Source organism: Tachysurus vachellii, chromosome 21 (assembly GCF_030014155.1).
Source record: "Tachysurus vachellii isolate PV-2020 chromosome 21, HZAU_Pvac_v1, whole genome shotgun sequence".
Classification (NCBI taxonomy): Eukaryota; Metazoa; Chordata; class Actinopteri; order Siluriformes; family Bagridae; genus Tachysurus; species Tachysurus vachellii.
This window is the reverse complement of record NC_083480.1, coordinates 6,197,266-6,222,494: the sequence shown is the minus strand read 5'-3', so window position 1 is coordinate 6,222,494 and position 25,229 is coordinate 6,197,266. Positions and strand designations below refer to the sequence as shown.

The following is a 25,229-nucleotide window of genomic DNA, read 5'->3' as shown; positions in this document are numbered from 1 at the left end:
TGTAATCTTGAAATGTAATCTTAGGCCAATACATTTAGCAAGTAATTTGTTTTTCTTAATGTAAAGTCTACCACTTTCTAACAGTTGAGCAACAACCAGGCTAAAAAGCTAAGAAAATGATGAGTTTTCGTCACTTCTTCTGACCCTCACTGACGGTCTGCTTTTCCTCTATCAAGAAACAAATCTCATTTACTAAAATTAGCTTGTTTCCACGGTGATCTGAGCAGGGATTGTTGCACTTCAGTGAGTAAATATTGAATACATTTTAATTAGTATTTGAATAGAGGAACTCGTTTTGACAGAAGCACAGGAGACACAATGTAGGCCAATCATTTCAATGTATGAGTATAACACAATATTTTACACAGTGTAGCACCAAGACACCTCACTGAACCTACAGTAATGTGTGTCATGTCAGTCTCTCTATGATTTCAGAGGGTTTTTCTGATTGTTGTGGCCAAAAATCGTTGATTTCGCCGCAGTTCGTTTTTTAAATTCCGTAAAATTTTTGGTTTTTTTCTTAATTTTTGGCAGAAAATTACTTCAAATTTTGAAATTGTTTGACACGAGTGGAGGAGGACTTTGGCTGAATTTGCATGTGATGACATCACATGACGTGTCTCGGCCCAATCCTGCTGAAAATCTGAGGTCATTTTGAAAAATCTGAAGTTTTCTTGAATATCATGAAGTTTGCTTGAGTTTGATTTTTTAGTTTTGTTTGATTTTGTACAAAATCATGAAATCATGAAGGAGCTGTAAACACTTAAAGCTAGATGTGGTAGCTTAGTAGCTAATATGTTAGACTAATGATTGGAAGGTTTGTGAGTACAAATACTGTACCAATCTGCTAAAGCTGAGTCTCTGTGCCCTTAACCCTCAATTGCACAGTTGTATAAAAATGTGATATAAGTCACTTGGGATGATGCCGTCTGCCAAATGCTGTAAATGTTAAAGTGAGAACAGTCACTGAGGACTGGATTCTGTAACAAAATGACAATATATTTCATAAATACATTGAATAAATGTAACATCACAGCCGTTTTTAAAAGTCTTCAGGACCAAGGACTATTTTCTAGAATATTATTTTTCTGTGAAGCTGCTTTGTGTCATTGTTAAAAATGCTAAACAAACAAACAAACACAAAACTGAACTGAATATCTGATAAGACAAGAGGTAACATCAATGAACTGCAACATTAAATCCAACACTATGCTGTTTTTTATGAATTGTAATAGTCGGGAAATTGTTGTGTTATAAGATCATGTCGTTGTGTTATAAGATCATGTTGGCACACGGTGCTATAGGAAAATCCTCCGTATCACATCCAAATAATCATGAAATATTGTCCTTATAAAGCACATCCTGAAGGTTTTTCATTCTTACACGGACAAGTCTGTACTGATAATTACACAGAAGGACAAAATTGGTTGACAAGGATTAAGGCACCGAAATCTTGAAGCAGGTGAGATAAAAAAAAAATGAGCACGGAGAGAACGAAGGCAAGACCGAGCAAGAAGGAGGCAGGAAATGTCAATAAGAACAGGCTTACTGTTTCTCATCTATAATTTTGTTTCACATTCAAAGAACCCTGTCATCCCTCCATCCGAATCCCTACTCCCAACTGACTCCACAGAAAATTCTCCTCTGATGACATACTGATTTCTCTGGAGAGAAAAGGAGGGCATTATTCTAATGACTATGAGCTCCTCCTTTCTAATGAGAACAGCTCCATAACCACTCGGTAATCAGCGCCTAATAACAGTCTGTTCTTCACCTCCCTCATTGTACAGGCACACAGAGATCCCTCAACTCCCAAAGACTCCCTGTGATCCACTTAGAGAACACAAAGCCCTCAGCTTCAGACTGAAATGACAGGTCAAAAGTTTCATTCTGCACTCTGTTCTCCCTGCTGTGGTATTTCGTACCAAACTTTGATCAACTTGATAAGCATTGTGGATTATAAAAGTCTACTTTGCATTATAAGAGTCTTCACAGCTGAAACACAGTATTAGGGCAGCACTGTGTGCCTAATTGTTCAGTCATGCAGTAGTTATGTAACTTGTACTGTATGGCTGTGTCTAGTTCCTGGTGATCCAGCGGCAGGATCCTACGATGCTCTCTCTGCGGCGGTCCGGGTTCGATTCCCAGCCACTGAGCGGTTAACTCTCAGTGCCGACCCCAAGCCTGGATAAAATGAGAGGGTTGTTTTAAGAAGGTCTTCTGGTGTTAAACCTGTGCTCTATCAAATATGCAGATCCGCTGCAGTGACCCTGAACAGGAAGTAGCCGAAGCAAAACAACTCTATGTCTGTATGTGTCTTTACTGTAGGATTAAATAAACACAAAGGGACATTAGGATTTTTGAGATCATTATTTGTCATACCATAAATGATCAAATATTTTACACTACAATATTAACGGAACTGTAACTCAAAAGGTTAACATCTCAATCCTTAAACGTGATATAAAAGTCTTAATAGTTATATATACCTATACCTATATCTAACTGTAATACCCTGTATTAATGGTTAATTGCTGTATGGATGTAATACCTCTATACAGCTCCTCTAATATTTGAATACCGAAAAACAAACAATACGTCGTCGGTCAGATTTAAAGAAGAAATGAAGAAGAACTTCATTTAAAGAAGCTTCTAATGACTCGACTGAACGGTGTAGTGTGATGTAGTGGGATTATTTCATGTAGTAGTAACATAAACCAGTTACAGTGTGAAATCTCACGAGGGTGTTGGTGCTGATGGGAAATACTCAATAATTACAGTATTATATTTAGATCATTAACTCATGTATTATGTTTGGTGTATTCAAGACAACAAGGGATGGAAGAACAAGATAACAGCACGGTAATAATTGCACAACACTTATACTATAGTTCCATAAGAAATAAAGGTGCTTTTCAATGTTGTTCTTAAAGTTGTACAATTTAAAGGCGCATCGTCTGTAACTTTAGTATGTATCCTTTACCTAGGAAAGATCATGTGGTATGACTTTAAGAGTAAAGCTTTAAAGGTACAAGGTCTAATTGTGTACCTTAAATGATATAAAAGGTAGAAGATACATACTAAAGGTAGATAAATATTTACTCTTGATGGAAACACGCTAGCAAGAAGGAGACCTAATAATGATCTGGTTAAAGTGCATCAGGTCTAGAAGTTCAAGTTCAACTGATCAGATCAGTGCAGTTATATAGGATGTTTCCTACCTGATATGTAGTTAATCAAACATGCCTCGCTCCACAACACTGTACTTTTCACCTTAAGTTACACAAAACAGGCATCACAAATATAAAGATTGATCAAAATTCACCAGAACTTCTGTAACTAGTTAATTTCATAGTGTTTATACTTTTAAATGCTTTGCCCGTCAGTATTGTTCTTTACTGTTCATAAATCTCACGTAAATTTATTGTCACATAAATCTCTGTAGTGAGAGTAGAGAGAAGGTGGAGAAACACCTGGAAAGGTGGAGGTCTGCCCTGGAAAAAAAAGAGCCCTGAATGTCAGTCGTAGTAAGACAGTGAGGTTACAGGGGGCTGTCAAGAAGGTGCTGGGGTTTAAGTATTTGGGGTCAATCGTCTAGTGTGATGGGAAGTGAGGAAAAGAGGTGGAGGGGCAAGTACAGGTGGGTGGAGAAAAGTGTCAGGAGTGTTGTGTGAAAGAAGAGTGTTGGCAAAATTCAAAGGAAAGGTGTACAGTAGTGAGAGCAGCTCTGCTGTATGGGTTAGAGACTGTAGCAGTGAGGAAAAGACATGCGGCAGAGATGGAGGTAGCAGAAATGAGGATGTTGAGGTTCTCTTTAGGAGTGACGAGGATGGACAGGATTAGGAACGAGCACATCAGAGGGACAGCTCAGGTTGGCTGTTTTGGGTACAAGGTCAGAGAGAAGAGATTGAGATGGTTTGGACATGTACAGAGGAGGGAGATGGTTATATTGGTAGAAGGATGGTGGAGATGGAGCTGCCAAGTAAGAGGTCAAGAGGAAGGACAAAGAGGAGATATACAGTATGGATGTGTTGAAAGAGGACATGAAGGAAATTGGTGCAAGAGTAGAGAGTTAGGTAGAAACAGATGATTCACTATGGTGACCCCAAACAGGAAGAAAAAAAAAGTCGAAGAAGAAGAAGAAGAAGAAGAAGAAGAGGAAGAAGAGGAAGAAGAGGAAGAAGTTGATAAATCTCACAAAGGACTTTAACAGTAGAAACTGCAGGAAATCTTTTAATATTTTATTGCTAATTATGAACTGTAAAATTAACCCTAATAACAATAATCATAACAACATGGCTGAAAATGGAATTAATAAACTGTATATTTATCTATCCATCCATTTTCTGTAGAGCTTATCCTACTCAGGGTCACAGGGAACCTGGAGTCTATCCCAGTGGATTGAAAGCACAAAGCATAGGACACCCTGGGTGATCCAATCCATCACAGTACATAATCACAAAATTACACACCCATTCACACACTACAATCACACACAACTACAGTTTAGAGACACCAATCAGTCTACAGCCTACAAAGGAAACAGACAGAGGAAACTCCTGAAGTACAGGGAGAACTTACAATCTCTACACACACAGTGCGGAGATGGAAATTGTACCTCCAACCCTGAAGGTATGAGGTAACCACTTAGCCATTGTTCCTGTGTGTACTCTACATTTTCCCACCATTATGGTTTGTGACCAAATAAGTAACAATAAGTAATGAATGGTAATTTCATTAAAATAAAAGTGCGGGATCTGAACTTTGTATTGTACAGGTCTGTATAACAAACAGACAGACAGACAGACAGACAGACAGATAGATGTGTGCGTATATACTTTAGATGTTTCTGCAAAAATCTCCTCGGAAACTCGGAAAATGCTGCAAAAGAGTGAAATTAGAGGATTTTATTCAGATCCAAGCCCTCATTCCATAATGAAAAAAGTCTTGGAGGACAAAACAACAGGACCCCAGAACAACCCCAAGTCAGCAACGAATAGTCTTCATGGATTCTGTGTGCACAAACAAAGTAAGATAAAGAATAGGCAACCGATCATGCTTCATTCCTTCCTGCTCAAGCCAAGAGTGAGTGTAGAATGACAGCTTGCGAGTGCCTCACTTACGCTGGTTCTTTATAAAACTATCATCAAGGCTCGTAAATAAACCCAGCTTTTAAACACACCCTCTGTAAAAAAATAATTCCCCCCACTGTTTTTTTGGCAAAGGGTGCGTAAGTCCTTTCAGGCCAAAAATGCTCCAGCCTCATTTGCTTTCCAGTGAGGACACGAGAGTACAGCCTGTTAAAGAGAAGCGTCCCAGCTGGTTTCATTTAGCTTGACAGCAGAAAAGCTGGCTGGCTTTCCTGTCTGCCTTCAACTCTTTCCCTTCATTGCCGCAGCCCATGTCCTGAGCAAACTCCACGCATGTGTACATTAAATTTGTGAGACTTTGGGAAAAAAAGTTTGGAAAGTCGGTTTATGACATATGATTATGTTCCAGGTTGTCAAACAACATCCCTGTGGCTGATAGGCCCAGATTGTGTGCAAATTGGATGAGCTTGTGTTACAATAACATTGGAATTGAAGTATTAATATAGTTCTAATTCAGGTCTTCTTAGTGATGCTATAAACTTACAGTGGCACATAGCAGAGCGCTTGTAAATGTTACGCTGCACTCCACCAGGGCTCAGGCTCAGAGAAGTAAAGTACTCAAAAAACACTCCTACAGAAATGCAATGACCTTTTTTTAAGCACGGTTAATGCAGCGCTGCTCTATTTTGTTCAATGCTACCTGCAATTTGTCAAGTAGTGTATAAAACCTAGAACTCCCTGAACAGGAAGTGCTTAAAAACAAGCTGTGACATTGACAACCCAGAAGGCATGGAACAGAATCACAGCCCAGAAGATCTAAAGAAGTAACATGAGGTCCAAGTTCCAATATGACGGAATATAGAATTCCAGTTCAAAATTGACAGCAATAAGAAAAAAGTTAAAGAACGGCTGTTAGATCTGTTCTTATTAATCAAATAAATTCAAATGATCATGCTAAGATGCTAAACATGTTGCTAAATGTTGATTTACAGATTTACAGAAAGTTCACTATCATACGCTATCTGGCCAAAAAAGAGCACATCATTACAGTAAAAGTGAGCTAAATCTGGAATGGGATCTTCAACAAGCACATTTGGGGTCAGAACAGTTTGTCCATTAACTGTACTAAGATGCTTTTTACACTATTTGATAATGGTTTGGGAGGACACAATAAAATCTTTCCTAAGGTCAACAATCAGCATATTTTAGTAACGTTTCCATGTCTTGAAAATGTAGATGTTAAAAGGCAGTGTTTAAAGCTACCGTACATATATTGCTGAAACTAAAATCGTTACTCAGGCAGGAGAAGAAATACTTGTAAGTCGTCTGCACTTCTGTTATAATAAATCTTTTAAAAAACATTTTAGAAGTCTTTTGGGTTCAAAACGTACAAGACATACAGACAAAAGATACACAGTTTCAGACGTGGCTTAGCGTTGCTAGCAAGCTAGTCAGATAACATTCGATAGAAAGAAGTGCTTTTTGTACCATAGAGTATTATACTTATTACTTACTTAGAATACAGAGTACAATACTTACATAAAATTTGTTTACTCCCAGCTACTGTACATAGAATTACTTGTCTGGATACTAAACTAGTGTGACTAAATTGCAGGCTTTTTAATTAGAATTTTTTTAAAGAAAGTCCATTTAAAGTGTTTTGTTTTCTCACTTTATTCAATAGCCATGCTGTTCTGTCACTGATCCAATTCTGATTTATTTATTTATTTATTTATTTATTACTTTATTTATTTATTTATTTGTTTATTTATTTATTACTTTATTTACTTCATCCCTTTATTTGTACAGAAAAATACATTTCTATATTTCTTCTATTTTTCTTCCACTTTTTATTTCACGCACAAAAACCTTTTGTTTGGTTCTGCTTAAACTTATTAAAGTTATTAAAAGGTTAAAGGAGCAAACACTTGCTCTTTTTTTTTAAATGGACAAAAATTTTGGCTATTTTATTTGGAAAGAGATTACTGAAATTTTGCAGAAAGAGATGATGTCATTTTCAAGCACTTTTGCATGCAACGCTAAAGAAGCATGCAGCCAATTTTCCCCTTTAGATCTAATTGCAACACTGCAGTGCTTTTCTTGGCTCTGTTGCTTGTAGTATTTTAAACATACTTGTACAGTGTCCTTTCTCAGTGACTGAACGTGCGAATGTATCCTGAATGTATCTGCTTAAGTTAAACTTTCACGTCACACTTGATGGTTGCTGTTGTTTAGATTTGTTTTTCAGACTTGATTTTAATGATTCTAATATTTGTTTTTAATTAAGGCTTTATTAAGCGAAGTTCCTCACATCTTCGTGCCCCACATCGCTCCCCTGTATCTCATGCTACATATGTGCTATGGACACTAATGATGTCGACATCTACTAAAACACGCGTCAATGTTACTTTACTTCCTGAACAAGTGTGGACCTGAGTGCGAGTTGCGTTCGCGTTCACAGGAATCTCACACCACCTCCTACAGGTAGTCTCAGGTTCAGTAACATGCTGCGCTTCCCTGATCCACAGGACAGCCTTCACCAGCGGCATGGCTAGGGCTGGAAGGAATGAAGGGTATAGCCCCTGAGATGAATGAATGAATGAATGAATGAATGAATGACGATTGTCCAATGTTTTAAAACTGTGTATACAGTAGCGTGCAAAATAAACACTAACAGACAGACAGGTTTCTTGTCCTAGAAAGTGTTGTACATTATTTGTGGTGTAAAATGTTTTCAGCCTTCAAAAGACCAGGGGCTTTTGACCGTTCATTATGGGCTTAAGCCCCCAAAGCCCCACCCTTGCAATGCCACTGGCCTTCATTTTACTGATTTGACTTTTTTTCTATTTCAGAATAAACTGAAACGGTGAAAGCCTCCTTAGATGAGCACAGGGTTATATGGACAGGAATCATTCTGAGATTGAACCAAAGTTAAATTCAGTCACAATCCCAAAAAAACCCATCAATTTTTGATGAAAGAGACATAAAAGTCAGACATTGTTTGAGACCTGAGCCAATTAACTCACTGGAATGAGTCGTAATTCAACGGCACATCCTGTATCTCTAGACACACACCTACACCGATATTTCCGGCTGTGTTACTAGTTATGTTGGCTTTGTAGAAGCCAACATTCTGATTTCTGTTATAAGCTTATTATTATTATTATTATTATTATTATTATTATTAATAATAATAAAAATAATAAAATAATAATAATAGTTTGTGCAAAAATTTGCACAACATGGACATGTGACATATCAACACACTCAGCACAATTAGGGGAACTTCCTCACGGGTATTCGGATCACGTCACATGCTCATGTCCGCTCGCCTCCAAAAGTATTGGCACCCTAGCAGTCCAGTAGCTTTCAGTATCTTTCTGTCCACTTGCCTCCAAAAGTAACACTGACCCTTATGTCCACTCGCCTCCAAAAAGCACCAGCCTTTGTGAATACTTGCACCATCAAAGCCAACATCAAAGTTTGTCGCGACGAACTTTACAAATCTAGTTCTCGAGTGTTTTTATTCTTAAATCACATGACATGATAACAACAGCATGTAATCACAGCCTCAGAAATAATATCACTGTATCACAGTAGTGTATCGAATGCGGTTTGGGTCACAACTCTGAATTATCCTGAAATCTGTATTGTTTGCGTCTCACAGCCTTCTAGACAAACCTACTTGTATAAAGAGGAGAAAGGCAGAACATAAAGGCAAAATGCTCCCCAGGAAGTAGCTTACAATCACATTTCTCTGTGCAAACTGAGCGAAATCATTCATTCATCTGCTTTAACTAAAATAAACTGCTTGTTGTGGACGTAGCAAAACGTCGGGTGTGTCTCTTCACTTCATATCGTTAAAGCATTTACGTGAACGAGCGCCTAATTTCGACGCACTTTTATAGCTTAACTCCTCCCTCCTGCCTTCTAAAAGGTTCTTGTGGTATTGTTGTACTGGCTGCTTTTTCAAAAGCCACGGTAGAAGCGAAGGAGCCAAAAAAAAAAAACAAAAACCAAGAAAGCACCCTGCTTCAACCAGTAAATCAGCACATTAACGGAAAGCGCACTTTCTCTACTCCTACGCTTTCAGAAATATGTGCTTAACTCATCTACCAAAACGACTCGCCTGATCTGTCTATGTAATTACTGCAGATTACAGACTAATATCTAATTATGACTTAATATGCATTAATGCAATTTTAATAACAGTTCAGTGTTCACATTAAACTCAGGTCTGAAGAGAGAAGAACAGACTCAGTGAGAGAGACACAGGCAGCTGAAACCAAGCCCACTGGAGGTCGTATACACTGAGACTGGGAGACTTCAGTGTGAGTAAATGGGAGTGAAACAGTGAGAGTCGACTGTATGTACGTGACCACTGAGGTGCTGTGAGAGACGAGACATGAGAGAAAGTCCTCCGAAGTGCACTGGCAGTGAGACGGAAATGAATGTTCCTTTCACTGAGCTCCTCATTCAGCCTGCAGCTGTGACCACTGGAGGGAAATAGTGTAAAAACAAGCAGGATTAAAGAGGAGCAAGTGGACGTTTGGTTAAAAGGTGATTAACTCTACACAACACACCACACAAACTCTACACAACACACCACACAAACTCTACACAACACACCAAACAAACTCTACACAACACACCAAACAAACTCTACACAACACACCAAACAAACTCTACACAACACACCACACAAACTCTACACAACACACCACACAAACTCTACACAACACAACACACAAACTCTACACAACACACCACACAAACTCTACACAACACACCAAACAAACTCTACACAACACACCAAACAAACTCTACACAACACACCAAACAAACTCTACACAACACACCACACAAACTCTACACAACACACCACACAAACTCTACACAACACACCACACAAACTCTACACAACACAACACACAAACTCTACACAACACACCACACAAACTCTACACAACACACCACACAAACTCTACACAACACACCACACAAACTCTACACAACACACCACACAAACTCTACACAACACACCACACAAACTCTACACATCACACCACACAAACTCTACACAACACACCACACAAACTCTACACATCACACCACACAAACTCTACACAACACACCACACAATCTCTACACATCACACCACACAATCTCTACACATCACACCACACAAACTCTACACAACACACCACACAAACTCTACACAACACACCACACAAACTCTACACAACACACCACACAAACTCTACACAACACACCACACAAACTCTACACAACACACCACACAAACTCTACACAACACACCACACAAACTCTACACAACACACCACACAAACTCTACACAACACACCACACAAACTCTACACAACACACCACACAAACTCTACACAACACACCACACAAACTCTACACAACACACCACACAAACTCTACACAACACACCACACAAACTCTACACAACACACCACACAAACTCTACACAACACACCACACAAACTCTACACAACACACCACACAAACTCTACACAACACACCACACAAACTCTACACAACACACCACACAAACTCTACACAACACACCACACAAACTCTACACAACACACCACACAAACTCTACACAACACACCACACAAACTCTACACAACACACCACACAAACTCTACACAACACACCACACAAACTCTACACAACACACCACACAAACTCTACACAACACACCACACAAACTCTACACAACACACCACACAAACTCTACACATCACACCACACAAACTCTACACAACACACCACACAAACTCTACACAACACACCACACAAACTCTACACAACACACCACACAAACTCTACACAACACACCACACAAACTCTACACAACACACCACACAAACTCTACACAACACACCACACAAACTCTACACAACACACCACACAAACTCTACACATCACACCACACAATCTCTACACATCACACCACACAAACTCTACACATCACACCACACAATCTCTACACATCACACCACACAAACTCTACACAACACACCACACAAACTCTACACAACACACCACACAAACTCTACACAACACACCACACAAACTCTACACAACACACCACACAAACTCTACACAACACACCACACAAACTCTACACATCACACCACACAAACTCTACACATCACACCACACAATCTCTACACATCACACCACACAAACTCTACACAACACACCACACAAACTCTACACAACACACCACACAAACTCTACAGAACACACCACACAAACTCTACACAACACACCACACAAACTCTACACAACACACCACACAAACTCTACACAACACAACACACACTCTACACAACACACCACACAAACTCTACACAACACAACACACAAACTCTACACAACACACCACACAAACTCTACACATCACACCACACAAACTCTACACAACACACCACACAAACTCTACACATCACACCACACAATCTCTACACATCACACCACACAAACTCTACACATCACAACACACAAACTCTACACAACACAACACACAAACTCTACACATCACACCACAATACACCAACATTTACAGACTCTAACGTTCACAGCTCACTGTGAATTACATGCTCTTGTACGTGTTCTCAGATCGAACCTCATGTGTCTTATCAGTGGACAATTAAGGAATAAAAAGCCATCTGTTAAACAGCCAGTAATATTCTGGGATCAGTCAAATTTATTTTACAGTTAAAGCCATTCCCAGTCTGCTTTAAACATGTGACTAGAAGAGAAAGCCACTTAATAGTTAATATTCAAGACGGCAGCCCAGATGTGACCCCCTGTGACTTCCTGAGTGTACCATTTATATTTGTGTTCTTGATCAAAGCAACTTTTTCCCTCCACGCTGTTCTGTACATCTGAGACGCAATCTTTTGTTTACGCTAATGAAGTGTGTAGAGTGGCACTTCATGTTACAATCACTGGAGAGAGATGCAAATTGCGTTGTGTCACTAATTGGTGAGGCCTGGCGTTTGTTAATGAGATTCTGTTAATTAATGGGGGGTAGAGCTCCATCGCTTGCATATTTTCTGCATAAATTACTGCTAATTGGCGTGTGCATTGACCAGACCCTTAACACAAAGTGTAATCAAGATCCTTTGAGACACATTAGAATGATTTAGGCAAGGACACGCAACTGTCCTCAGTGCTGTACAATATATCATACAACTAATATAAAAAGGAAGATGTCTTTGACAGTGAATATTTGATGTCTGATTTGGGAATGTGGAAAAAGAAATAAAATGAATACCAGGTGCTATTTTAGAGTCTGGATTACTGTTCAGTTAAACGTCGAATGCTATTCAGAGTGTCATCAGGTCTGTATCTTGCCTTTAAACAGCATAATCAGTTTCTTCATCACTACCAAATGACTGCGTATACTCACAGTGAATAACGGTGAACATTAATCACTATACAACGACATCTAATCCTGAATTGCTACAGAGATGATAAACATACTGTGATCAAGTCTCAACCAAGACGCTTTGGCAGATCGGCAGTGGAAATTTCTGTCTGTCATTATGCATGAGTAAATTAAAGTGTGTGCGTGTGTGTGTGTCCTTCGCTAAGCTCATTATGTGATGATTGACAGGGAGAGCGTGTACCTGTAATATCGTGCTGTTTGAAGGCGTCACTGTAGACTTGATGCTGGTTTGGACAGTGTTTCTTCAGCCACTTACACACATCCTGCTGAGTCCACAAAGCCACCGGTTTGGACAGTTTCACCGTCCCTGACTGGACAACAAACAAGACACAGGTCTGAATTAATTATATACACCTCTTCTCACAACCAGACAGACAGACAGATAGATAGATAGATTGTTTAGATGAACAGGTAGAGATTCACATCTCATTGTTTATACTAAAGTTAATTTGTTTCAAGTGTTTAGTTCACAGAGATGTTCAAGACAGCACAAATGCATGCCAAGTGAAGGAAGTTACAGTAACAGGACGCCTTCCTAAAGCAGAAGATGAGACAGGTTTGGTTGGTTCAGATATTGCTGGTAGAGCTTTATAAGAACATGCTGCCTTATTTGATATTGGTTCCTGGACAGGACTTTGGCACACAGTTCCAAATGCTTTAGGCTAGACGAGCCAAACACAGGATAACAGATTTATAGGTTTTTATAGGTGCTTAGCATTATGTGGCAGTGCATTATTCCAGCAGAAATGTGTTTCAAAGATTTGGAAAGAAAGAATGAGCACTGATGCTAACACACTGGTGCTAACACACTGGTGCTAACACACTGGTGTTAACACACTGGTGCTAACACACTGCAGTTATTCTGAAATCACTCACATATTTCCTCTCCTCTGCCGCTAAAGCACAAAGCAACGAAGCATCTAGGATAATTTGTCCAACTTGTCATATAAACCTGTGGAAGGAGGAGTGACTCACTTGAAATAGTCTCATTCTATTGGCTGATATTTAAGCCCAGTGTAATCATTTACATCAAAAAAGAAGCTAAATTAGTATAAAGTCCAAAGTATAAAGCAATTTAATAATAATTCATACTCTATGCTTTATATGCAATAAAAATGTGAATAAAATGTATTTTAATTTTACAATAGAAAATACTACATACATTGGACTACATTCAATATATTTTTATCTGCTTAGATCAGTTTTTGCAGTAACGATGAGACTACTTCTATTAAATGATGCTCATACACACTGGGCAGCACTAAGTGGAGTGTCCCAGGGTCCCTCAGAGCTCATGGTTCGATGGTGCTTGATGGTAAATCTTGATCATGTGCTCTGGCATGAGTTATCGTTATCGTCATCCTCAACAGGAAGTAGAATTAATACTTGGGTAACTCTAAATTTCTTTTCCCTAGAGTTGAATAAGGACTTGTTCTCACATGTCTGTTGTTCAGCAAGTGCAGGATGATCACCAGAATAAAATATTTATATCTCTTAATAATAATAATAATAATAATAATAATAATAATAATAATAATGAGATTAATTATGATAATAATAGTACAGTATTGCACACGACTACAGACTACTACAACCAGATTCATAACAGATTTACAGCTACGGCTGTCATCTAGATCCGTCTGAGTGTCGGCTGATTCCATGTGGATATCACACTCCACCGAGCACGTCGTTAGAGCTCCGGCTTGTTTTCACAGGCGTGCTAATTCAGAAATAACACAGCTGTCAACAGAACACACCTGTGAGGGCATTTTCCTAATCTGCGCTATGGTGTTGTGCTGCTCACTGATTTGGGACGGGGAAAGAGAGCAATGTGCTTTAAGGAGATGATGCAGTATGTACCCGTGGAGCCACAAAAAAAAAGAATCTCACTGTACAAGGATTTCCTTCCTTAAAATAACAGAGTGTGAGCGGTATGAGGTAGGGACAGGACATGGGCGCGGAGTGGATATAGATCTTTCTCAGACACTTACACAAATAAATACACTCAGTCACTCAGACATATTGACTGAGATGGATATGGGGACAATTACCACACACACACACACACTCTCTCTCTCTCTCTCTCTCTCTCTCTCTCTCTCTCTCTGAGAGTCGTTGTTATAATTACACAACTAAGGTATTTCCATGTTCCTATAGCAACAAAGCCAAATCAGCTTCAAGTCTTTGAATAAATCAGCACCATCTGTCAGGTTTCAAGACCCCTGTTAATACTCCATGATAGCAAAGATATAAAAAAAACATTAAAAAAAAACAATAATACCACCATTTATTACTACATAACAATAAGAATATACTTTTTTCCCCCAGGAATGGAACCAGATAACAATTTGTTTTAAAAAAAAAAAAAAAAAAAAAACCTGTCTGGTGTAAAACTGCTTATGTTCTTCAACATTCAGGCGAATCCTTTATCTCTGGTGCAACCACCTGAAATGTTGCTGTTGTTGGTGTTTTTATGTCAGTGGTTTACTTTCAGAGAGCAGAGAGAAGTGTTCATCTAAAGGAGCCCAACACTGGATCACAGCCAAAAACCCATCCCTTAGAATGCTGATCATTTCAATGAGAGCAGAGCGCCACCATGTGGTGCATAAGAGCAGTTCCCCTTCACGCTAGAGTCTTTCTCATTCTTCTATCTGTACTGTATATTCTTCTATCACTGTATTAATTAGAAAGGTCATTTTATGTATAAAAAAAGAGTAGCACAGAATGAAATAACAACACTAATGGTAAAATATTACGCTCTATAAACGCTCTATAAGATAGCAGTCTGTAATAAAGTATTGATGGAATAAAGCACTTTAATGCATTATAATGCACTGTTATACCCAGAGGTTTGGATCAGCACTGATTCGCCATGAGTGATAAAGACTGCATCTTAATCAGCTCCTTAGTTTGCGAGTCAGTGCACTGCTCAGGGAGACAGACATTTTAAGGGCTGTCTTTCTCTCTCTTTCTCCCGTTCTCTCTATCTCAAAATCCTTCCATTCCACTGGAAAGTTCGCTCTCTAAAAAATCCCACAAAGCACCACAACTGGAAATGACGTCATACTTTCTGTAGCCTCTATGCTCAGAAAAACTCTTGGCTGAACTCATAACCACCTATCTTTAGAAATGTATTGCTATCATTGTTGTGACTTGCACGTTAGCATGTTTAATATTATTTGACATATTATATATATATATATATATATATATATATATATATACACACACACACACACACACATATATATATATACACAGGGGGGCACGGTGGCTTAGTGGTTAGCACGTTTGCCTCACACCTCCAGGGTTGGGTGTTCGATTCCCACCTCCACCTTGTGTGTGTGGAGTTTGCATGTTCTCCCCGTGCCTCGGGGAGAACATGCTGGTACTCCGGTTTCCTCCCCCCGATCCAAAGACATGCATGGTAGGTTGACTGGCATCTCTGGAAAATTGTCCGTAGTGAATGAGTGTGTGTGTGTGTGTGTGTGTGTGTGTGTGCCCTGCGATGGGTTGGCACTCCGTCCAGAGTGTATCCTGCCTTGATGCCCGATGACGCCTGAGATGCCGCCTACCCCATGACCCGAGGTAGTTTGGATAAGCGGTAGAAAATGAGTGAGTGAGAGAGAGAGAGTTTATATACAGGTCAACATTTCTATCATTTATTAAATGTAATTGAAAATAAAACATTCAGGGGTTGAACGAAATAATGTGAACACCCATTGTTATACTGTAGGAGTTAATATTATTTGTGTAGGCTACTGTGAAATAAATTAATGTTGTGATTATCATTTAGATATTTTTCCTTGCTATAAATTATCTAGGTTGCATGCCAGTATAAAACAAGTTGTGTTCAGAAGTGGTTAGTTTACGACATTGTTCAAATGGGTGACATGTCAGACTTCCAAAGTCTGTCAGACAGATTTTATGTCAGACAGATTTTAAGAGCTCATTTCGCAGGAGCATCTGTAAGCTTTACAGCCCAACTCTTCTGTGTTTCTAGAGCAACAGTCTCCATGATTATGACTGCATATACAGAACATTTTAGGACCGCATAAGCAAACAAGAATAGTGGACCAAATTCAAAACCTAATGATACGGACAGTCAAACATTATTAAAGAGTGTGTCCAAACAACACAGAAATACCTCAGCAAACGTGACAGCAGAACTTAATATCCATCTTAACTGGACTGTCTGTCAAGCATGGCGGCCATTTTGGAGAGAAGAATGAGAAGAGTGAGAAGCAGGTTCTCTGAAGCAAGTTGAAGATATTCTGCTAGATGAATGGTACAAAATTCCACTAGAAGCTTATTCAGACGTTGTATGAAACTATTCCACTAAGGTTGCCAGCTGTGTTAAATGTAAACGGTGATATAACACCTTATTAATAAAGAAATATTACAGATTTCATCTGTGTTCACATTATTTTGTCCAACTCCTGTATCTACAACAAATATATAAAAAACAATTACAAAATTAAAGACTTTATTGATTATTATTTTTTGACTTTGTTATTGTCAGGTTTAACATGTTAGAATAATGTTGTCTCCTATAGTTAACATACTAAAGCAAAAAAAAAGAAAAAAAAAGAAAAGGTTTTCTACTATAGAAAGTTGTAATAATAATATTAGATAGAAAGAAGATTTTTTTTTAGCTTGGTTCTCAAAATAATATACAGACTGGTGACAAATAAAAGTAAGAAAACAGAAGAAAGTGAATTGAAAAGAAAAGACAACAATCTTTGAACAACTTTTCATATTTAATATACTATAATGATTAACCCATCAAGGGGCGGAGTCACCCTGGAAGCGACCACACCCATCAGGATAGAAAGGTTTTATCATGTTTTGCTCAATCAGAAGAACTTGATATTGATTTGCAGTGAACATTCAGGGATCCTAAAGCATTGCAACAAAATTCCTCTCACAGCAAAACGAGCTCCATTTTTCCTTTAATACGTCACCCGTCTGTACACTTAGTACAAAATGTGAACCATACTGAACAACCACAGCAAATCCTAGTTATAACAGAGTAAAAAAATTCCAGAGTCTACTATCGGGACTATTTGTGTCTGCAAAATCTAATTTGCAGTTGTTATTGCTCTGAAATGAGATTAGTCATCAACTTATTTACCCTCGTCTTCCACTTGCTCACTCGTCTGTTTGTGCCTCAGTGATTCTGTTGTTTAGAATTTTGAACATGCACCTTTTTAGGTTTAGTTTACATCTGCCAATCTCAAGTAGTTCTACCTAACGTCTCATGTTTTTTTTTTGGTTATTATTTATTTATTTATTTATTTATTTATTTATTTGTATATTTATTTATTTATTTATTTATTTATTACTTTTTTTTTTTTAAAAAATCACACCAATTTGATTGAACAGGCACAAATTTCTTTTTTTTTTGGTGTGACAAAAAGAGTTAATTTAAATTCCAATCTTCATGTACAAAACTGTCTTGTCATGTTATGGGGAAAACTCATAATGCTCCAGTGCATATGTGCTGTATATATATATATATATATAGTGAGAAAAATACAAATCTTGTGCAGAAATTCAGCACACATGGTCCAGGAAAGGTGTTCAAGCCCTAGTTTAGACTTTTTTTCTACAAAACCCAAAGCCTTAGAAGTAGATAATTGATCATAGTGTCAAATCACCTTTGTATATAGACATGAGATATTTATTTTAAAGCATACCTAAGACACTACTCTCATATATGTCTAAGAAAAGCCCCGTTCTGCATTAGACGGAGAGGAAAAGTAAACACCAAAATAAAACACTGTTACACATAAATATGCTTATTTTATGATTTTGCTGCAGTGATATAGATATAATATGAAGACTGAAAGTCAGTCGTAGTAAGACTGAGTACATGTGTGTGAATGAAAGGGAGGCAAGTGGAACAGTTAGGTTACAGGGTGAAGAAGGTACAGGAGTTTAAGTACTTGGGGTCAACAGTCCAGAGTAATGGAGAGAGTGGGAAAGAGGTAAAGAAGCGAGTGCAGGCAGGTTGGAATGGGTGGAGAAAGGTGTCAGGAGTTCTGTGTGATAGGAAAATATCAGCGAGAATCAAGGGGAAGGTGTACAGGACAGTGGTGAGACCGGCCATGCTGTATGGTTTAGAGACAGTGTCACTGAAGAAGAGACAGGAGTCAGAGCTAGAGGTAGCCGAGCTGAAGATGTTCAGGTTCTATAAACCAAGCAGACTACTCAGATCATTAGGATCAGGACAGTTAGAGATACCAAGGGTTCACTCAAAACAAGGTGCATCAGCATTTAGTTATTTCGCCACCTATAACTGGAATCAGCTTCCAGAAGAGATCAGATGTGCTTCAACAGTAGACATTTTTAAATCAAGATTAAAAAAACATCTGTTTAACTCTGCATTTACTAAATGAGCACTGTGCTGCTTCACACTGACTGCACGTTTTATCCAAATTACTTTTACTCCTGTTTTATTCTTTTTAACATATTTTAAACCGTTTTTATTGAAATCACATTTGTTTTCTTTAATTGTTCTTTGTTTTTATTATGATTTTATCGTATGTCTTTTATTTTTACATATATTTTTTTTCTCTCTTATAAACTGTTTTCTAATTTCTATGTAAAACACTTTGAACGACCTCTGTGTATGAAATGTGCTATACAAATAAACTTGCCTTGCTTTGCCTTGCCTCTTTGGGAGTGACAAGATTGGACAGAATTAGGAACGAGTACATCAGAGGGACAGCTCATGTTGGACTTTTGGGGACAAAGTTAGGGAGGCCAGATTAAGATGGTTTGGACATGTTCAGAGGAGGGAGAGTGAGTATATTGGTAGGAGATTGTTGGACATGGAGCTGCAAGGCAGGAGGCAAAGAGGAAGGCTAAAGAGGAGGTACAGTATATGGATGTAATTAATGAGGATATGAAGCTAGTGGGTGCAAGTGTTGAGCCCTGAGGGGAAAAGCCGAAAGAAGAAGAAGAAGATATAGATATAATATAATTTTACATAAACAGCGGAATTAACTACTGACCTAAAATCTTTAGGATCTATGAATAAAAACAGCCATGACCTACAAATAAACAAACAAATCAGCTGGATTTCTGACACAGATTAACGCTAGATTTAAATTAAACTTTAATTAATCGTCCACTGTTTATGGTTTGGAGATTTATTGTCTATTCATCAAACTCTTTTAACCAGTACACTGGTGTTCCAGTCTGCCAGTGGAATGTATATCGACTTTTTTAATCAGTATAAAAACATGAACGATTTTCTAGCTGCAAGTATAATGATATAAAATGCGTCAGGACTTTAGCTTACCGTGTGAGACGTGTGTATTTAACCTTACACAGGATCTTAGCAGTTGAGGAGAATTAAACACATTCAAATATTAAATCTTTATGAACAAACACTTGGGACATCTCAGAGAAGATAATTCTTAAAGCCATGAGTGTCTAGCTTCATATGAGCCATTAACCACAAATGTGCAGTGTGACGTGACAAAGAGACTCAATGCTGAACATGAAAAAACAGGACAAAATCTTGTTTTTTGGTCTCTGGTAAAAACAAAGTTATGCTCTCAACAGCACTAATAGATGATAGTGTGCATGATTGTGATTTCGTGTCTCTGGCGTTTTTACCTTGGAGAGTTCAGATTCAGAGACGGAGCGTTGTGGTGGACTACAGCGCTGGAAACCTGGACTGTGCTGCTGAAAGCCTGAGCTGTTATCATTCAGTCCTGGGCCATGATCTACACACTCCTCTTCCACGTGTGAACAGGCATCCGCCATACACACCTGGTGATCGATCCCATTCTGACTCAGGTTGCAGTGGACAGCTGGAGAGACAAGATCAACATTAGCAACTAGTCACATTAACACCATTTTATTAGAAACATTTTGTAGCATGGCATAATGTCTGTCCTGCACTCGTCTTCCTGCCAAAACACGGTTAAACTTTGCTTCTTCTGAATTTTAGTACATGAACCAGTTTCTCAGACTCATTGTGGGACGTTCTAACGAATTCATCTCCATGGAGAGATTTTTTTTTTGTTGTTGCAAATCTGTGTCACTGAAAATTAAAACATCTAGGTCATTAAGATTATCTATAGAAAAGCTCAGTATCACCTTGCTGCTGTTTTACTCTTCAGAAGCACTAGGTGGCACCACAGCACACTTCTATGAGTAAATGTCAAGGTTATCATTTATAAATGGAAGAAAGAAAGAAAAAAAAGGCAAAACCAGCACATATTTCTGCATCAGCTATACGACACACTTTTTCCCCTAACTGCTTTTCCATGAGTTAGATTTAACCATTTCTTTTTATTCTGATTTCCTGTCCCTTATTTGCATTTATTATTTACAATCAATGAATGGAAATTTATCAAGTCAATGAGGAACAGCATTAAAAGTGAATGTGCTAAATTTTCAGCCTCGTAACACACTAAAATACAATCTGTTACTGATTAATGACGTATAAGAACAGTAACCCGAGTACATTTTACTTTACACTTGACTAACGGTATGTTTTTATTGTTCTAGAGGCAGCAAAAGCGTAGCACAATCCCACAGCATCACGGATGAACAAATTGGTTTTTACTTTGATCAGAGGGACTCGCTCAAGCTGAAAAAGCTCTGTGTCTGTCAGTGACTGACAGCTTATATATTATTGTCCAACACTTGATCTAGAGCCTCACAACCACACATAGCAGTCAATGGACCACTGAAATATAACATTACTTTACTGAACTATAACATCATGTACATGAGATTCACCAGCCCAAAGTATTACTGTTTATAGGTTATACAGCCAGGTCTTGAAATAACGGAGTCATCGGTGTCAAAAAGGTGATTTATTAACAACAAATGTATTGTATGACAATAAAGAACCTCAATCAAGAAAAGAGTAAAGAAACAAAACAACAACAAAAAAACAACAACTGAGAAATTCTTAAAAACATAAATGTAATTGAAGTTCTCCAAACTATTTTTAACATTTAATCAGTTATCCAGACTTCCTGTTCTCATTAAACAGGTCATATTCCCTGTATTAACATGTATTAAATGTATTAACATAGGGAAGGACTAAAGAATGTAAAATAAAATGAGACTGATGAAGAGACTAAACACAGCCAGAGCTGTAATGAACCTGATTGGAAGAGGGAGGATGATGGTTATAGTTTCTCCAGGAATCATGATTGGAGGTTTGCAGCATTTTGGGGTCCCCAAATCTCTAAATCTAGAATTAGCCACCATCTTTATTTTCTAAACTACAGCCTACAGCGTGTCGATCTCAGCAAGGCCACAAACATCTCAAATTTGCTGGAGTGAGGAACTAAAAGCTCAGCGGCAAAGATGCTGGACTACATTTACATTTACAGCATTTGACAGACCTTTATTTAGAGCAACTTACATTTATCTTGTTTATACAACTGAGCTATAGAGGTTAAGAGCCTTGCTCAGGGGCCCAGGAGTGGCAGCTTGGTGGACCTGGGATTCAAACTCACAACCTTCCAATCAGCAGTCCAACACCTTAACCAATCAGCTATCACATCCTCCTGATGTTGTAAAGCGCCCAAATGCTCAGTTGTTTAAATTAGATAAATGTCAGATGATTTGGATAAAAGTGTCTTCTAAATGATGTAAATGTAAACTGGAGGCTACTGGTGGTCGTATTCAGAATAAAAATGTGACGTACTTTATTTATCACACGTAATTCACATTTCACATGTGAATATCACATTTATCACAAAATAAGTGATTTCACATGACCTCAACATGATAAAATAGTTGTTTTCATGTGATATAAACAAAATGTATGTTTTCACATGACACATGATACTTGAGACATAACAAAACAGTCGTTTGTTTGTGACTAACAGCATGTTTTTATTGTTCGAGAGGCTTCAAATGCTTCAAATCCAGTAGCCTAGGGATGAACATTTTTTTTTTTTTACTTTGATCAGAAGGATTCGCTCAAGCTGAAATAGCTCTGTGTCTGTCAGTGACTGACAGCTTCTACATTAGTGTCCAACACTTGAGATTGAGGCTGTCAGGTCTACAATTTTATAGTCGAAGAAAATATGGTGACCCTGAAGGTGTAGTCAGTTTCATTGCCAGCCAATAGCGAAGATACCGACGTGAATGAAACATGGTGTGATTTTGTCATATAAAATTACAGTGCAATCTTTTAGTTTTGCCACAAAAATTAGGTCGAGATTGCAAGAAAACAACTTTAGCCTACACCTCCGGGGATGGGGGTTTGACTCCCACCTCTGCCCTGTGTGTGAAGTTTGTTTTCTCCCTGTACTTCAGTGGTTTCACCTGTGTACCCCAGTTTCCTCCTGGAGTTCTAAGACTGATGTATTAGCACTTCATTATCCACCATAAAAATAATGCTGGTTTGTAGTAATAAATCCTTCTGTTGGTAACATACGGACAATTTTAAAGCATCATTGAGACTTGAAGTATAAAATCTAAGAGGTAACACAAAGAATAACTCATACAAAATTAAATGCAGAAAAAATTCTTTGACTGTTATTTTCCATTTTCGAGAAGGAACTGAAACACAAAGTAGTCTTGAGTATTGAGAAAAGCTCGCTGAGCAGCCAGAACACTGAAACAATAAGATCTTGCTTTCTGAGCCTGAGAGAAGGAACATGACATTCGTCCTGATGTTAAACTAAGCTGGCATGCATTCTGAACCAAGGTACAGAGATAATACTACACAGAGACATTCAAGGCCTGGAATATGAGGATAAGAGTTTTGGGTGTGATTCATATCGCCACAGGAAGCCAGAAGACTGACCTCTGTGAAGGAGTCACATGAGAATGAGAGGCAAGCATCAGCATTCTGAATGATTTGTAGATGAGACACAGGATACCAACCTGAAAAAGACCTGAAGTTGGCACGCTCGGGATTATATATGTGTGTGTGAGTGTGTTATATATATATATATATATATATATATATATATATATATATATATATATATATATATATATATATATATATATATATACACACACACACACACACACACACACACACACATATATATATATATATATATATATATATATATATATATATATATATATATATATATATATATATATGTATACACATATGTATTTGTTCTAGTTTCTCTTTACATTAGCTTCTACTGTCATTTTATAGTGTCATGCAAATTCAAATGACAAGAAGCTGAGAACAATTATCTGAAGATATTCCATAAGCTGGAGTTCTGACGATGGGCGAAACTCTATCACAGCAGGTCAATCTGCTGACTGTGACCTTCAAAGCATATGATTTATGGAGACGGGGTCATCCTGTAAGAGACCCCGCCTACCAGATACAAATGTTAATATGAATTGTTCAGTCAGAATAACATTTGTTTTGTAGTAACGCTTCAGTTTAGAGAGACAAATAGACAGATCATGCAAGCAAAATGCCTCGCACTGCATTACAGTCTGTACTTGTACTCTGTAATTTCAATAATTCCTTCAATTTTTGCACATTACTTTTTAGACCTCGGCTACAATCACAAAAAATGCCGTATGGACCACTTATATATTTCCTCTACATTTTACTACTGCACTTTACTCAATACAAATTATTACCCTGGAGGAACATTGGTTCATTTTCCCGTGTACTGCACCAGCTCTATATGGTTGAAATAACAATAAAAGCTTCCTGACTTGAATTAGGATTTATCTCTTGTCTGTATGTGTTGTCTCTCAAGCAGAACATAACAGAAAAAAAAAACGGGTTCTTTTCCTTCTCCTTATTGTCACTGATATAAAAATATCTAAACGAACTAAAAAGATAACTACATCATTAATGGGAACTGCATGGCAATTAATCATCAGCCAAAATGTTAAAAGCCTACGTTTATCTTTCATAATTTCCCCTTGAAGGTCATCATATCCATGGTTCTGAACGCCATGTGCTCTTGTTTTTCCTCTCTGTTCTAGTACTTTCTCGACCACTGTCCTGTCATGGGTTTTTGTTGACTTACTGTGTTCACCTATTTCTTGATTTTTGTCAATAAGCCCAAGCCATTTCCTATTCCACGATTCTCGCTTATCTCAATTAACTTTGCCAGTGCTGTGTTTTAACCCTGGCTATGGTGTTGATTTTCGAAATAAAGCTCAAACCGGGTTTAACACACCTGTGATCTGCCTCTCACTACATATTACATTAAGGTCATAACACACAGATGTAGCCTCAGCCTTTATTCAATTTAAGCAACATACCTGCTGATTCTCTCTCTCTCTCTCTCTCTCTCTCTCTCTCTCTCTCTCTCTCTCTCTCTATTAGAGGCCGTGATCATAAAGCTTTAACCACAGAATAAGACCCAAGGTCAAATATCTAATTCTTTATGCCACTCAAACCAGTCGGTTGAAGTGTCTAATCCATACACAGCGCATTACAGGATTATTCTCCTGCCACGTCCCTGACACACGAAGCGCTAAACAAATGAAAAATGACACTGCTGGTTGTGAAATCAGAACCGTGTGGCTTAGATTGTTTTGCTAGGGATTACAAGAATCCTGGTCTGGAATTAAAAACCACAAGTAAATACCAGAGCAAAGCACTTCCTCGACCGAGAGACAGACAGGAAGAGAGAAAAGGGAAGAATTAAGGCATCCCATAA

The 25,229-nt window shown here is 38.1% G+C and overlaps 1 protein-coding gene across 5 annotated transcripts in view; it reads right to left on the bottom strand.

Annotated features, from left to right (window-relative positions):
* samd12 (sterile alpha motif domain containing 12) overlaps positions 1-25,229 on the bottom strand; it is a 103,007-nt gene that overhangs the window by 62,091 nt on the left and 15,687 nt on the right. For all 5 annotated transcript variants that reach the window (XM_060897002.1, XM_060897003.1, XM_060897006.1 and 2 more), the window contains exons 2-3: positions 20,212-20,408; positions 12,764-12,893 (exon numbers count right to left, since the gene is read on the bottom strand). In XM_060897002.1, coding sequence (XP_060752985.1) covers positions 12,764-12,893; positions 20,212-20,408 — 327 coding nt within the window. The remainder of the gene's footprint in view (positions 1-12,763; positions 12,894-20,211; positions 20,409-25,229) is intronic.